Source organism: Nyctibius grandis, chromosome 6, assembly GCF_013368605.1.
Source record: "Nyctibius grandis isolate bNycGra1 chromosome 6, bNycGra1.pri, whole genome shotgun sequence".
Classification (NCBI taxonomy): domain Eukaryota; kingdom Metazoa; phylum Chordata; class Aves; order Nyctibiiformes; family Nyctibiidae; genus Nyctibius; species Nyctibius grandis.
In genome coordinates this window covers 1,550,410-1,566,544 of record NC_090663.1, presented here as the reverse complement: position 1 = coordinate 1,566,544, position 16,135 = coordinate 1,550,410, and the positions used below count along the sequence as shown (strand labels likewise).

General features: G+C 48.0%; 1 protein-coding gene across 1 annotated transcript in view; it reads left to right on the top strand.

Annotated features, from left to right (window-relative positions):
- The window catches only part of SFXN5 (sideroflexin 5), a 114,254-nt gene that overhangs the window by 58,330 nt on the left and 39,789 nt on the right, over positions 1-16,135 (top strand). The window contains 1 exon segment of the mRNA XM_068402913.1: positions 12,752-12,842. Within this exon segment, the coding sequence (XP_068259014.1) occupies positions 12,752-12,842 (91 nt within the window).

Below are 16,135 nucleotides of genomic sequence, written 5' to 3'. Positions count from 1 at the left end.
TTCAGGAGCAACTTATGGAAGTTATTTCTTACGTTGCGTTTTCAAATAAGCCTCTGAAACACGTGGTTGTACCTTTTCTGCTGGAACATTAAAAATCCCACAGCAGTCTGTATTTTTCTCCTCTGGCCAAGACTTTTTTCCCTTTTCTCAAGCTGCAGACATCCTTTTCCAGGCATTTTTTCTGCAAACGGACAGTGCCACGGGAAGAGGTCAGCACTCAGACTGTGTTTGTACCCAGGTTCCCCAGTTCACCCATGGGAAAAAGCTGCATGGGCTCGTTTAGATTCTTTTACAAGGTAAAATCATAGAATCACAGCATGGTTTGGGTTGGAAGGGACCTTAAAGCCCATCTAGTTCCAACCCCCCTGCCACGGGCAGGGACACCTTCCACCAGACCAGGTTGCTCCAAGCCCCAGCTTCTGTGGGCAGCCACAGCTTCTGTGGATGTTTGTCTGGAGCAAGCTGCAGATCGTTAGGAGAACTATGGAGGCAGGAGCTCCTGGCTAGGAACTGGCAGTGAGCGGTTGGGCACATCGTGTCCATGGTGGACAGGAGAAAGTCTGCACAAAGCGTATCTCTGTGTTCTCCTGCAGCTGCCAGGCAGCTTTGCACCTGCGAAGGGCGTAGAGCTGGTGAAGTGCCTTGTGGGTTGAAGTGGAAACTGTCCGCTCTATTGGATATGCTTCTGCTTGGTAGTTGGCCACAGTGCTGGTGTGGCTTGCTTGCTGGCTGCCGCACTGCTCCTCTGTGTTACCTGTTATCCCCTCACTGCAGATCTAACCCAGACTGTGCACACAGACCAGCCTTGCCTTGGCGTGAGCTCCCACACTTCCTAACCTCATGAAGATGTGTCCACACCAGCTCCCTGCTTTGGCAGCTGAAGTACACTCTGAGTCCCACCAACCTCAACGCTTCGGTTAGCAGCCGTTCTCCGTCCACTGTGTAGCATGAGAGAGCTTGACTGTCCTCCCTGGTCCTTTGTTCAGAATTTTTTCCACTTTGTGAATTAGTAAAGTGAAGCTTTATGTTCTTGATGTGCTGCTGCTGCTCACGACCTGCCTCCCAACCCCCAGCACAGCACAGGGATAGTGACTGCACAGGGATAGTGACTGGTTCCACGGTGTCGGCATTAATGCTTCTCTCTGTTTTGGCAACAGGGGCAGATAGAGGGCAGGAGACACGGAGGAGTGATGTTGGCAAAGTTTTGTCACCCCGAGAAGCTGACAGGCTTTGGTAAGGAAACCACTTGGGCAGCGAGTGGAGATGTGCGCTTGCAGCCCAGAAAACCAACCGTGTCCTGGGCTGCATCCCCAGCAGCGTGGCCAGCAGGGCGAGGGAGGGCATTCTGCCCCTCTGCTCCGCTCTCGGGAGACCCCCCCTGCAGTGCTGTGTCCAGCTCTGGGGGCACCAACATCAGAAGGACATGGAACTGTTGGAGCGAGTCCAGAGGAGGCCACGAAGATGCTCAGAGGGCTGGAGCCCCTCTGCTGTGGAGACAGGCTGAGAGAGTTGGGGCTGTTCAGCCTGAGGAAGAGAAGGCTCCAGGGGGACCTTCTAGCACCTTCCAGTGCCTGAAGGGGCTACAGGAAAGCTGGAGAGGGGCTTTTGACGAGGGCATGGAGTGACAGGACGAGGGGGAACAGTTTTAAACTGCAAGAGGGGAGATTGAGATGAGATCTGAGGAAGAAATTCTTTGCTGTGAGGGTGGTGAGAGCCTGGCCCAGGTTGCCCAGAGAAGCTGTGGCTGCCCCCTCCCTGGCAGTGTTCAAGGCCAGGTTGGATGGGGCTTGGAGCAACCTGGTCTAGTGGAAGGTGTCCCTGCCCATGGCAGGGGAGCTGGAACTAGATGATCTTTAAGGTCCCTTCCAACCCAAACCGTTCTGTGATTCTATGATTCTGTGAAGTTGGAAGGAGGTCTGCTTCCAAAGCAGAGCATGCTATGGCACTTAGGGTGTGTGACAATGAGGTGAAGTCGCTGTGCACCGATGTCCCCGTGTAGACGAGCCGTTGGGGACACTACGGGGGTGTGTGTTACTGCGTAATAGCTTCTGTCCTGATAATCCTCAGCACCGCGTATTGCGTGCGCAGTTCCCGACACAGAGCAGCCACGAGAAGATCCTGCAGAGCAGGGAGTGGTTTTTATGTTGTAAATATCTGGATTAATAACCAGCATCTCCTTGAGGGTTTGTTGTTTTTTTTTTTGTAATGATGATGACAAATAATATAGGAATAGCCCTGAGGTTCGTTACGTTGGATTTTAAGGCCTCAGCCCTCATTAACTGATCTCTGCTGTCAGTTAGCAACAAATCACCTCCCAGTGTGAGCCTATTAGGACCAGATGACCTGAAAACAAGTGCCACCGCCTCCAGTGGTCTGCTGAGAGCCGGTATTAATTAAAGCGAGCCCCTTCCACGTTGGCAGTTGGCGAGCGACGCGGGGAGAAGGCTCATGAAATGACAGATCAGTTGACTTGTGACTGTGCTTCCCATCGTCTGCACCCTCCGTGTCTTTATTTAACGAGAGGGACAAATAAATTGCTTTCTCACGCGTACGGACAGAGCAGATTTTGGCTTTATGCTTCTTGCAATTAAACTAGAAGTCTGAGCAAATCTTTGCGAATAACCTGATTCTTTTCCTGTTTTAGAGAGGGAGGAGTTGCTGCCAGGGAGAGGCAGTGCTTCTCTCTCAGATCCAGTGCTACATGGGGACTCCTGATTTAAGAAAACACTGGACATGGCACTTAGTGCCATGGTCTAGTTGACAGGGTGGTGTCAGGGCAATGGTTGGACTCAATGATCCCAGAGGGCTCTTCCAACCTGGTTGATTCTGTGATTCTGTGATTTGCAGCCCTTCAGGATGAGTTTTTTGAGGAATCAATATTCTTTTTTTCAATATTTTTCAACATTTCAATGTTTTTTTCCCAATATTCCTTTTTTTTTCCACCTGCTCCCAGCTCAACGCAATACCCAGCGTAGCTTCAGGTGAGGAAAGCTGTGCCAGGACCAGAATTGTCTCTCTTCTCCCATGCAGTACTCAGGTGAAGCAATCACTTGAAGTAAGGCTAGCAAAGACATCAGAAGGGAAAATTTTAAGACTTGGGTGTGAAAAAAATAGGTGAAAAGCCTGAGATAACAGATTTCCTCCATCTCTAACTTCTTACATGACACTTCTGTACTGTATTCGGCCTCTTCTCCCAGGCAACTAGCGATAGGACAAGAGGACACAGCCTCAAGCTTCTCCAGGGGAGGTTCAGGTTGGACATTGGGAAGCATTTCTTCTCAGCAAGGGTCATTAGCCATTGGAAGGGGCTGCCCAGGGAGGTGGTGGAGTCACCATCTCTGGAGGTGTTTAAGAAAAGCCTGGACATGGCACTTAGTGCCATGGTCTAGTTGCCATGGTGGTGTCAGGGCAATGGTTGGACTCGATGATCCCAGAGGGCTCTTCCAACCTGATTGATTCTGTGGTTCTGTGAAAAAGACTTGAGAAAGACCAAGAATATTTTAAATGTTTTCTTTTTTTCCCCCAAATATTCTGGCACCAAGAGCTGCGCTGATCGGAGGGCTTGTAATTATACAGAAACCTTTCCAGCAGGCGCACACATGCACACTCGTGCTCTCTGCTAATTTTGTCACGCTTTTAAAAGGTTAAAAAAGCTATGTAATCAAACCCAATTTTATTAATAGCTGGTTCATACATATTTTATAAGTAGGTTTCTTAGTTTCAGATCCAAAGTCGATTTGCTACTCTATTGCTGATCCTTTTTGCATCTGATTCAGGTCTACGGTACTACAGCCTTAGACTGTCACTTCGGTTTGAGGTCAGAAGTGACTCTTGCGGCTGCAATTAAATGCCTGAGAACTAAACCAGATCCAGACCAGGGTTGTGAGCAGGCGCTCTCTGGTTTCTGTGTTGTCACTGGTGCTGAGACCAGCAGATCGGAGACCGGTGGTGTTAGCCCAGGGTTTGCCTCACCTGGAGCCCGTGGTGGTGAGTCGTTGGGTTTCTCCCTACGCCCTTCTTGAAGCATCTCGCAGCAGTGATGTTATTGCTGTTGGTGTCCACAGTCTTTGGATCAGAGCTTTATACATCAGGTTTTTAATTTCTGTGATCACAGCTTCAGCTTCTGCCAAGACTGACTACAAATCTTGCTCCTTGTGATACTGAAGACCCCATGCAGGCTCTCCAAGGGGTTTCTCCCTTCTGCCAGTGTCATTTGGCCACGTACCTGACATCTCATAAGCGGTGTATTGTCGCTCAGCTTGGTGCCCAGGTCATTACCTCCTTGTCCATCTGTTGTCCCCTCCACGTACCCTGAAGGTGCCACATACATCCGTACTGCTGGCATTGTCCTCCCCTGTTGACAGGATGGGCTCTAATTAGACTGCAACAAGCCTGGCAGGCATACGGAGGGTGTTTTGCATATGTAGGTGTATGTAACTTAACCAGGGAGTGTCTGTCATGACTGCCTTCTTCCCTGTGAGGGTGGTGAGACCCTGGCCCAGGTTGCCCAGAGAAGCTGTGGCTGCCCCCTCCCTGGCAGGGTTCAAGGCCAGGTTGGATGGGGCTTGGAGCAACCTGGTCTGGTGGAAGGTGTCCCTGCCCGTGGCAGTGGGGATGGAACTAGATGATCTTTAAGGTCCCTTCCAACCCAAACCGTTCTGTGATTCTATGATGGCACTGAGCTTCTCCCTTGTGATAGGGCTTCCATTCTCCCCCAATAAAAGGGGAAGCAAAAACACGTGTGTGAGATCAGGCAACTCTTAAGTGGAGGGACGGTGGGGTTTTCCCCAATTAATAAAGGAGCCAGGCTCCCTCCGTCCCCTTTCAAATATACCAGGGTTTGTAACTTCTCAGAAGGTTTTTATTAATTGCAAGTTTGGGATTTATGGTCTTGTCAGTTCAGAGGCAAATAAATATGTTGTTCTCACTTAGCAACCTGAGCTAAATTCTGACAAAAGTAGGTGTTTTGTCTTCTTTTGTATGAAAGATAGAGATGGAATGTCATGTAACCATGACTGCCAGCCAGGCTGTGTATTTTGTTGTGATCTATACACTTAAAATGTACCTGCCCAGGACCTGAACCTTTCCTGTTGGTTTACCTTACTGGGTAACCTTGGGTTAAAAAAAATCAGGCACTTAAATGCCATTAATAACTTTGGTGCTGTCAGCTACTAATGACTCACCTTGGAGTCGCTGCCCGTCGTGGCGTAAGGGAGAGTGTTTAAAGCATCTCTTCACAGGCACACACAGGTCTTTTCATTTTAAAAGTGCCTCCTTGCTTCCTGACCCTAAATCCAGACTCTGGACAAGCCAGTGGAGGGAGGGAACTGGTGCCAGTATGGTTTAGTGACGCTCTGGCTTACTGTATGGTTGCACCTGGTGCTTTCACAAACTGTGGAAGTATATGGAGTTAAACTGGAATATGGGTGAAAACAAACTAGGGTAAAACTAGAAAGAAGCTCTCATGAGACCCCCCCCTGCAGTGCTGCGTCCAGCTCTGGGGCCCCCAACAGAAGAAGGACACGGAGCTGTTGGAGCGAGTCCAGAGGAGGCCACGGAGATGCTCAGAGGGCTGGAGCCCCTCTGCTCTGGAGACAGGCTGAGAGAGCTGGGGCTGTTCAGCCTGGAGAAGAGAAGGCTCCGGGGAGACCTTCTAGCATCTTCCAGTACCTGAAGGGGCTACAGGAAAGCGGGAGAGGGGCTTTTTACAAGGGCATGGAGTGATAGGACGAGGGGGAACAGTTTTAAACTGAAAGAGGGGAGATTGAAATGAGATCTGAGGAAGAAATTCTTTGCTGTGAGGGTGGTGAGACCCTGGCCCAGGTTGCCCAGAGAAGCTGTGGCTGCCCCTTCCCTGGCAGTGTTCAAGGGCAGGTTGGATGGGGCTTGGAGCAACCTGGTCTAGAGGAAGGTGTCCCTGCCCATGGCAGGGGGGTTGGAACTACATGATCTTTAAGGTCCCTTCCAACCCAAACCATCCTGTGATTCTTTGAGCAATATAATTTTTGCAACGTCCCTTTGTCCAGAAGCAGCCTCTGCTTTAATCTGATCTCTCAGACCCACAAGCTGGATTTCCCCTCAAAAAAAAGTTAGCATTTTGCAAAATCAAAACGTGCTTTGTCTTGAAAACATCCATTACAACCCAAGATATTCTCACGACCACATAAGATTTCAGCACAAATATCTCATTTTTCTTTCTCCTAAGGAAGCTGAGAGGTGAAGGCTGTTCAAGCCTAAGACTGTCACTGTAAAATAACATCAGCATTGTGACGGTTGTGTCACAGCTGCTTGGGCAATACCTGCCCTTGCAGCCCCGACTCCCACAGCTCAGCGAACTGTGTCGCTGATACCATTTACAAGGGATACGTTTGCTCTGATACGCAGGGTTAAAAATCTTCTGACACCGGGGAGTGAGAGTAATAAAAAGTTAGATTTATAGAATCACAGAATGGTTTGGGTTGGAAGGGACCTTAAAGACCATCTAGTTCCAACCCCCCTGCCATGGGCAGGGACACCTTCCACCAGACCAGGTTGCTCCAAGCCCCATCCAACCTGACCTTGAACACTGCCAGGGAGGGGGCAGCCACAGCTTCTCTGGGCAACCTGGGCCAGGGTCTGTCCTTTAAAAGAAAGCCAGGTGATGCTTGAGGGTGTCTAACCAAAGCTAGAAGGAGAATCTAAGAACTTTGCGAGTCCAGAGAAGGGCGACGAAGCTGGTGAAGGGTCTGGAGCACAAGTGTGATGAGGAGCGGCTGAGGGACCTGGGGGTGTTTAGCCTGGAGAAAAGGAGGCTGAGGGGAGACCTTCTCGCTGTCTGCAGCTACCTGAAAGGAGGGTGTAGCGAGGTGGGGGGATCGGTCTCTTCTCCCAGGTAATGAGTGAGGGGATGAGAGGAAATGGCCTCAAGTTGTGCCAGGGGAGGTTTAGATTGGAGATCAGGGACAATTTCTTCACGGAAAGGGTTGTCAACCATTGGAACAGGCTGCCCAGGGCAGTGGTGGAGTCCCCATCCCTGGAGGGATTTAAAAGCCGTGTAGATGTGGTGCTGAGGGATGTGGGTTAGTGGTGGGCTTGGCAGTGCTGGGTTAACGGTTGGACTTGATGATCTTAAAGGTCCTTCCCAACCTAAAAACGATTCTATGATTCTATGAACTTCAATTAGATAAATTAGAGTTGGGCTGACTCATTACACTTATAAAATTCATGAGCAATAAAAAAAATATGATCTTGATTTTTTTTTTTTTCCATGTTCAGGAAGGACAGGAGCTTGTTGGACCAAGTTTTCAGTCTTGACTGTGTGCGACTTGGGGCAGGGAGAGCATCCTTGCATGCAGCAGCCCTGCTGCTTCCCCTGCCGTCGGTGCCACCGGCCATGGGTTGTTCCTTCTTCTCCGCTCTCATTGCACACTTCACACACACACGCGGATGCAATTTTTCACTCTCCTCTCTAGGTGGAGGGGCCCCTGTGGATTTATCTAATCCCAGCTCCTTCTTCCTGATAATTGTCTGTGAGCCGTGTGGAGCAGCTGCATTGACAGCCTGCGAATTTGGTGTGATGCCCGTAATCAGTTTGTGAGACGGCGCGGGAGGCCACCCACTGCCCTCAGGACTATCCGCCACTTAGGGCGGTCAAGAAACACTTAGAAGCCAGAAGAAGTCAGTGCAAAGTAGGGCGAGGGATGGGAGGGGATGGAGCGTGGCCGGGTGCCTCCTCAGAGGTGAACCAGTGCGAGGAGCCAGGAGCAGGAGGAAAATCACAGTAGATTGGAGGAGCTGGTGGTAAACTTCTGTTTGCTACTTAAAGTTTTCAAATGAAGTGGAGTGGGAGTCGGCCTCTTCTCCCAGGCAACTAGCGATAGGACAAGAGGACACAGCCTCAAGCTTCGCCAGGGGAGGTTCAGGTGAGACATCAGGAAGCATTTCTTCTCAGCAAGGGTCATTAGCCATTGGAAGGGGCTGCCCAGGGAGGTGGTGGAGTCACCATCTCTGGAGGGGTTTAAGAAAAGCCTGGCCATGGCACTTAGTGCCATGGTCTAGTTGACATGGTGGTGTCAGGGCAATGGTTGGACTCGATGATCCCAGAGGGCTCTTCCAACCTGATTGATTCTGTGATTCTATGATTCTTTCCTTCTGCCCCAGCCCAGCCCCGCAGCACCCAGATGTGCTATTGCCTCCGTACAGGATCCAGATGCACGGAAAACGCGATGTTGAAACAACAACCTCTTGTCTTGGGCATGGGCCCCTGCCGTCGTCTTTTCTCCATCATTTGCCAAACCAAGTCTGTCTCATTGCCAGCATTAATCCCCTCTTTTCCTGCTCAGATCTCTCCTGCAATCTTGCTTGTTTCTCAAGACTACACCGTTTTCTTCCATTGAAGCATCTAGCTGTGGGGCTACTGGTGTCATCCCTTCTGCAGAAATCTTGGGTGTGACTCAAGTTTCCTCCTTTCCTCACTCTTGCTCCTCTCTAACTTCCTTCTCCACTCAGATTGTTACTGCTTTCCCTTCCCTTATACTCCTCCATTCTGTTCTCCTTGACTTGGTAAAGCTCCAGTTGGTAAATAGCCCAGTTTTCCATCTCTCTGCCTCCATCTCCACCTCTCAACCCTAATGAATGATTTTTTTTTCCTTCCATCTCCTAATGCTCTTTTCAGTTCGGCTGTACGGGACTCATCAGATCCAATTAGTGTTCTAATTCAGCAGTCGGGTGGTTTGAGGGCTGAAGGATAAGCTTTGGAGCCAGTCCCTCTTTCCAAGCTGACTTTTTAGGTCACTTGGAACAGCCAGCTCCAACTGCAGTGGTGAGGGTTGCCCCAATGCTTCTGGAACCTGGGAAAATTGAATCCCTTAAATCAGTGGAGATCTCACCAACGCAGTTAAAGAAGTCTAGAGAGCTGCTCAGCGACATTTAGATGGTGTTATCTACCAATCGGTGTCCACCTTGCTCACTGGATTCCTGATATTCCTTTATTTTATAAAAATTCTCTCTCAAAATTGAGTAAAATAGTATTTACTGCTCTAGAACTAGTTTAAGAGGTGTAGGGTTAGACCTTTATCAAATGGCTCAGTCGTGGCCAACTTCAGGCATTTAAAAGCCATCTCAGACTTCAAAAATCTTAATAGTCATAAAGGAAAAAAAAAATAAAGCAGGGATTTTTTGAAAAATTCTTGTGCTTTTAAAATTCATGTCTTTGTGGACTCAAGGTCAGAACTTTTTGAGACAAGACAGAAAAGAAAAGGAAACAAATCTTGGTTTATTATTACACAGTCACTCTGTGACAGTGCCTGATGGTACGGCTTCAAGTACGGCAACACCGCAAACTCTGTCCTTCTGCTGGAGTGATGTCGTTGATGCTGAAAACAAAACCAGTAGCAAAATAAATAGCAGGAATTCTTGGCACTTGAAGGAGAGGGAGGGAGGAAGGGCAGAGTGCTGCCGGAGGCGTAGTAGAGCCCTGAGTAAGGTTACTCTCCCGTTGACAGCGTTCGGGCCTGGTTTCGTGTTGGGGGATGTTGGCAGTGGTCGTGGTGGGATGTATCCCCTGTGTCCAGCTTCCCCTGGCTTGTCGGGATGCTCTGTCAGCCACATCAAGGAAGTGCTTTGGAGAAAGAAACCTCAAAAAAAAAAAGGCAATTTGAAAAAGCTGGGTTTATCCCCTAATCTGGGTCACAATGCAGGACTATCCCAAACCAGTCCTGCACTGAAACCAGGACTACAAATCCATGCCCAGATCTCCCAGCTGCAAGGAGGAGCACTTGTCTCGCCTGAGTTGAGACCACCAGCATAGATGTCCTCCTCTGAGCTGCATCCCTGGCCTCCTTTGGTAGTCAGCAGGGATGAATGGGCACTGTTGGGGATGTTTCACATGAGCACCCATAAATGTCTGTCTTGGGAGGAGAATAAAAACCCTTAAAAAGGCTCATTTCTCTGTGCTGGGCTGCAAAGGGAGCCCGTAGGATGAGAGGAAGCAGCCTCAAGTTGTGCTGGGGGAGGTTTAGATTGGAGATCAGGAACAATTTCTTCACTGAGAGGGTTGTCGAGCATTGGAACAGGCTGCCCAGGGCAGTGGTGGAGTCCCCATCCCTGGAGGAATTTGAAAGCCGTGTAGATGTGGTGCTGAGGGACATGGGTTAGTGGTGGGCTTGGCCTTGTTAGGTTTACGGTTGGACTTGATGATCTTAAAGTTCTTTTCCAACCTAAATGATTCTCTGATTGTCCCACATTTGGTGTGATGAATCCCACCTGACTCTCTGGAACGTGTTTGTACAGTGCCAGTGTTGTAGATCCCAGATCTGTGACTCAGGCTGTAGGCAGGGTGAGGATAATAATAATTCTCCAGCAGTTGTTTTCTTAGTGATGAATTTGCCTCGATAGTTAGTGTTCTTTGCCCAGCCCTGAGGAATGAAACTCATTAAGCTCTCCTTGTTGATGCCCCTTTTGCTTACGGTGGTCTGAGGTTGAAGAGTATCTGCTCATTGTTGGATGCTCTTCTTGGCCTGTTTACCCTTATCCCACTTCGTGACCTGCGGGAAAGAGTTCACAGATTGGCTAAAGCCATTTCAAAACTGTAAAAAACAAACCCTCATTAGTTTCCTAAATCTCGTCCTCGTGTTGGGAATTTGGGAGATTGGATTTAAATCTATAGCAACATTTAATTTCATATTCACAGCGGGGTGGTTGCTGTAAGTGGAGGAGCGAGTTCATCTGCAGCACCAAATTGAATCTGAAAGTAAAAATGCTTTTATTACCACCAGCCTCACAGCGGTGTCTTTCCCAGACTCATCTTTTCTGCTGCAAAAGCTGCTGCTCTTCCACTTCATGGTCAAATCCTTCCATCAAATCTACAAACAGAGGCTGCAAACCCAAATTTGTCATCTACACAGATGAACTGTATCCAGGCTATAAATACCCGAATCCATGGGGCAGGACCAGCAAAGCCAGGCTTAAGACTGTCTTACCTTTAATCTTAAAGCCACCTGTTTTAGGCTGCTTTCCCATTTCTGGAAGCATTCAGATTTTGCCAATATGCATCCCAGCACTTGGAAAATGTATTAAAAAAAAAATCATTCAGTCTTTCTTGAGGGGGGAGAAGATTAAGGCAAAACCCTCATCGTTGCCCAGACTAAGAAGAACCACCGTGGCTCTCTTGGGATCAGCGCTAGACTCACAGTGGCTGAGGAGAAGAGGAAGGGCTCCTGCTTGGGGTCTTGGTGAAAGCCTCGTGGGGCTCTGGAAATGCTCCCTGGGTTTTGAAAACCAGCACTCTACTTATGCAGGGCTTGCCCAGCAGTCGTGCTGCTCAACATCTTCCTCTCAGCCTCCAAAAAGACGAGATGCGCTGCGGATGCATGTATAATGTAACAGCTTGCAAAATATGTTCTCCCATGCTTTGCTTTTCTTTCTTTCTTCTTTCTTTTTTTTTTAAAAAAGCCCCCAAATCACTATTTGCTGGCAGGTTTTTGGCTTTGGCTGAATTTTTTTTTTTTAATTTTGCTGCATTTTTGGCTGAAAACTTTTTGGCCAGGCATTGCTAAAGACTTCCATTTTCGGCCTAAAATTCCTGGTTTGGGGCTGTTGGGTTTTGTTTGCGCATTTGGGGGTTTTTTTTTGGATGAAAAAGAGAAAATATTGTAGGGGAGAGTAATATGAAGACAGAAGTAATTTCTTGTGAATAGGTTTGTTTAATTAATAACCCCAGTTTTGCTTAAAACAAATTTTGATGGAAATTCTCTGACTATCACTACTACCCAACCATGATGAGGCAGCAACTCTCCTCCGTGCTGTTTATATTAACATACACAATGACTTAGATCCCTGCAAAACTGTGGAGAGCTCTGGATTATTCAAGTGTTGGAGGAGGCAACAAAAAAATGGTCCATGGTTATAAGAAACTGCCTGCTATTTCTTGCTTCTATTAATAGCTCCTTTATAGCCCAAATGTTTGCAATGGAGTGGGGTGGCGTAGTTTGCACAGCTTCTGGGAGGAGGAATGAATTGCGTTGGGCCAACCACCATCACTGATATTTGGCTTTTTCCTAGCTGGGTGAGAACTCCCAGCTCCGATGGTTTTGTGCTAGATGGGGAAAATGCCAGTGAATGGTGTAAAAATGCAGGTAGGGGCATTTCCAGAAGGACTGAATGGCGTTGCTGTGGTTTCTAGCCTGTCTTTTGGATGGAAAGGGTTTAAACCCCACGGTTGAGTTCAACCCATTATTTAAACCCAATGGTTGGGTTCAACCCTTCATTTAAACCCAACAGTTGGGTTCAGCACAAAGGTTGGATTCAACCCTTCATTTGAACCCAACAGTTGGGTTCAGCCCAACGGTTGGGTTCAACCCTTCATTTGAACCCAACAGTTGGGTTCAGCCCAATGGTTGGGTTCAACCCTTCATTTAAACCCAATGGTTGGGTTCAACCCTTCATTTAAACCCAACGGTTGGGTTCAGCCCAACGGTTGGGTTCAACCCTTCATTTAAACCCAATGGTTGGGTTCAACCCTTCATTTAAACCCAATGTTTGGGTTCAACCCTTCATTTAAACCCAACAGTTGGGTTCAACCCTTTGTTGCATGAAGGCTTGAACCCAACACAGCTAAACCCTGTGGCGTGGGGTGGTTTAGTTCTCAAATGCTTTTGCAATCTGTCCCCACGAAGAGCTCTGCTGCTGTCTACAAGCTGTGGCATCTGCCCTGCTCCTTGTAACTAAATGTTTCCGCTTCTCTGTTTTGTTTTTTCTTTTTTCCTATCCAAAGGTGGGCCTTAATGTTCTGGTTCAGAGAGCAAACAAGTTTACCCCCGCCACTCGTCTCTTGATCCAGAGGTTTGTGCCATTCCCTGCAGTCGGTAAGAAATAACTCCTTTTCTCTATACTCAAAGTGTCAGCTGTAAACCTACCAGTGGATAAAAGCCACTGGGATGGACACCTAACTCCTGCCTTCCTGCTTTATGCCGTTGCTGCCGTGTCCCCTCGGTGACGGGTCCCTGAGTTGGTGCAGACAGCGATGGGATGGTGCAAAGCACCATTTTGGCAGGAAAATGATGCAAAGCTTTATCAAGCTGCACTTTCCACTCTCAATCAGTTTAAAAAATGATCAGCGTTGACTGTATAAGTTTGAGAGCATTTAATTTGCAAGATCTGGTTTGAATCATGTCGTATTGAATCTTTGCTGAAGCCCATGGTTACAACGTTCAGCAAATGATGAGTTATTTTAGCTGTGAAAAAATCACCAGTGGTGTTAGGGTAATTTTTTATATAAACTTGTTTATTTATAAAGATGGTGCAAAAATTGTCCAAGCATGGAGGAAATCAGGAAGCAAAGGGGTTTTGCTCACTGTTGCAGGTCCCTTTTCAACCATGTTAATGCAAAATGAAAGTTTTAAGCTTTTCATTTGCTGTGCAAGGGCCATGCCCTCAGAGCTTTGCTCGAGGATGCCGAGCCTCTTTACCTAGTTGTTGCTCTCGTGTTTCTCTGGTCTTTCTGCTCCTTTTTTTTTTTACAGAGAGCTGGTTGCTTTGACCCTCCAGCCTTCAGTTCCTGAGTTGTTGGGTTATTTTTTTCCATTTTCTGCCAGAAAAACGGCTGCTTGCCCTTTCTTATTGCAGTCTACAACTACCTGAAGGGAGGTTGTAGTGAAGTGGGAGTCGGCCTCTTCTCTCAGGCAACTAGCAACAGGACAAGAGGACACAGCCTCAAGCTTGGCCAGGGGAAGTTCAGGTTGGACATTAGGAAGAATTTCTTCTCAGCAAGGGTTATCAGACATTGGAAGGGGCTGCCCAGGGAGGTGGTGGAGTCACCATCTCTGGAGGTGTTGAAGAAAAGACTGGACACGGCACTTAGTGCCATGGTCTAGTTGCCATGGTGGTGTCAGGGCAATGGTTGGACTCGATGATCCCAGAGGTCTCTTCCAACCTGATTGATTCTGTGATTCTGTGATTCTGCAAAGCAGGGCATGGTGGGGATTGTGGTCTGTAGGTTGCGCTCGATCTTGTTTCTGAGCCCTTTGCTTGTGCATAGGTGATCTGTGGACATTGTTATTGTTTTCCCGGAACTTTCCTGGAATATATTTTTAGAGGGTTTCAGCTTTCTTTTCATTTTTATAACCAGGAGGGCACTAGAGGTGACTGCAAGACCCAGGAGGGAGCTCCGAGGCTGGGTTTGAGTCAGAGATGCACGCGGGAAGGCTTTGTCGCCACGTTGATCTATTTTCATACCAAAGTGTAAGGAGAAGGAGGTTACGCTTGTGTCAGCATTGATTGAGGACCCATAATTAATTTGTTTAGCCTGTAATTAATTCTCTAGCTCTTATTTTATTTGTGTACTGTCATGCTTCATTATGTGCCAGGACATCAGGAATCCTCCCACTAATTGCTGTTTTGTGGTTTTAAAAGCTGCGAGTTATTGGTTTGCAGACCTGGACAAACTGTTTAATTAAAATGCGTCTTCCCGTTGCTTTTGAACCACCAACCCTCAGCAAAAGGGCAGAATTGCACCTTTTCTGTGTGAAAAGCCAGACGCTGGTGTAAAGCTCTTGCTCTGCTCCCATTAAGCAGTTTTCCCCTGGCCCTTTCCTTGCCTCCCACTAACCTTGACTGAGCTGTGCTGGTTGATAGCAGCTGGAAAGCTGAAGGTATGCATCAAAGTTTTATGGTCTCATCCCAAGGGGTCATGAAAGATGGAGACTTGGGGAAGTGTAGCTACTGCTTAGGTGAAAGGCAGCCTGGGTCCCAGCAGGGATGTCAATAAAGAGTGTTGTAAAGCCTTGGGAAGCTGAGGTAGGCACTGGGAAAACTGGTCTGTGGGTCTTACTGCCCTCAGAGATGCTCCACATGTTGTGTCTGTATTCTCTGGGTTATGTAACACTTGTCTTTGCCTGATAAATTAAACCATATCTGTGGAAATGCTGCCTGTAGGACATATTTAAAGACTGGACTTGGCACTTAGTGCCATGGTCTAGTTGTCAGGGTGGTGTCAGGGCAACGGTTGGACTCGATGATCCCAGAGGTCTCTTCCAACCTGATTGATTCTGTGATTCTGTGATATTTAACATAGGTGATTCCTCCTTGAAATCCACTTTCACCATGGAACCCCGAGATGAGTGCAGGGCATGGGGATGTGTCTGCAGGGGCCTCCAGACCTCACTCGTGATAACACGGGCAGTTAGGAAAGCACCCAGGTAGCTGTTAGCAATCAGAGCTCCAACTTCTCTGATCCCCATGTCGCAGCTGGTGACACTGGAGCAGGGTGCTGGGAGGTCGGGCTGCGCCCTCACCCTCTGCCAAAGGTAATTTGTAGTAGCTGAAAATCACAACCTGTCAAAAAACCTTGACAGGCTGGAGAGCTGGGCCTGTGCGAACCGCATGAACTTCAACAAGGCCGAGTGCAAGGTCCTGCAAGTGGGAGTTGGCCTCTTCTCCCGGGCAACTAGCGATAGGACAAGAGGACACAGCCTCAAGCTTCACCAGGGGAGGTTCAGGGTTGGACATTAGGAAGCATTTCTTCTCAGCAAGGATCATTAGCCATTGGAAGGGGCTGCCCAGGGAGGTGGTGGAGTCACCATCTCTGGAGGTGTTTAAGAAAAGCCTGGCCATGGCACTTAGTGCCATGGTCTAGTTGCCATGGTGGTGTCAGGGCAATGGTTGGACTCGATGATCCCAGAGGGCTCTTCCTGTTACTACAGGAGTAGTTTCCAGGCTATAGTATCACAATTTCTTTCCAAATTCTGAAAATCAGATTATATACACATATATTTATTTATTTCTCGTTCCCCCTTGTATTTAAGACTTCCATAAAATCCAAGTTTACCCATAATTAACAGCATTTTCTACGTTCTCAGTGTTTTGCTGAAATAGAACGGGAGCAGCTAAGACAGTTCCTTGTCTCAGACAAATGAGTTGGAGTCAGGTTTTGAATTTGGGACGTGGTCAATGAAGCCCTAATAGATCCAGAGACTTGGAGAAGCATCTGGCTGTGGTGGGAACTTCAGGTCCAGACCCAATCACGAGTCTCACAAGAGCTTTGTGCCGGTGCATCCTGGCTTTGCCAGAGCATCGCTGCTGGTGTGTTTTTATATGTTCAGTCTTGACTGAAAGCTAGAAGGATGGGGCGTGTGAGTGTTAAAAGAGAAAAAAAAAGAGG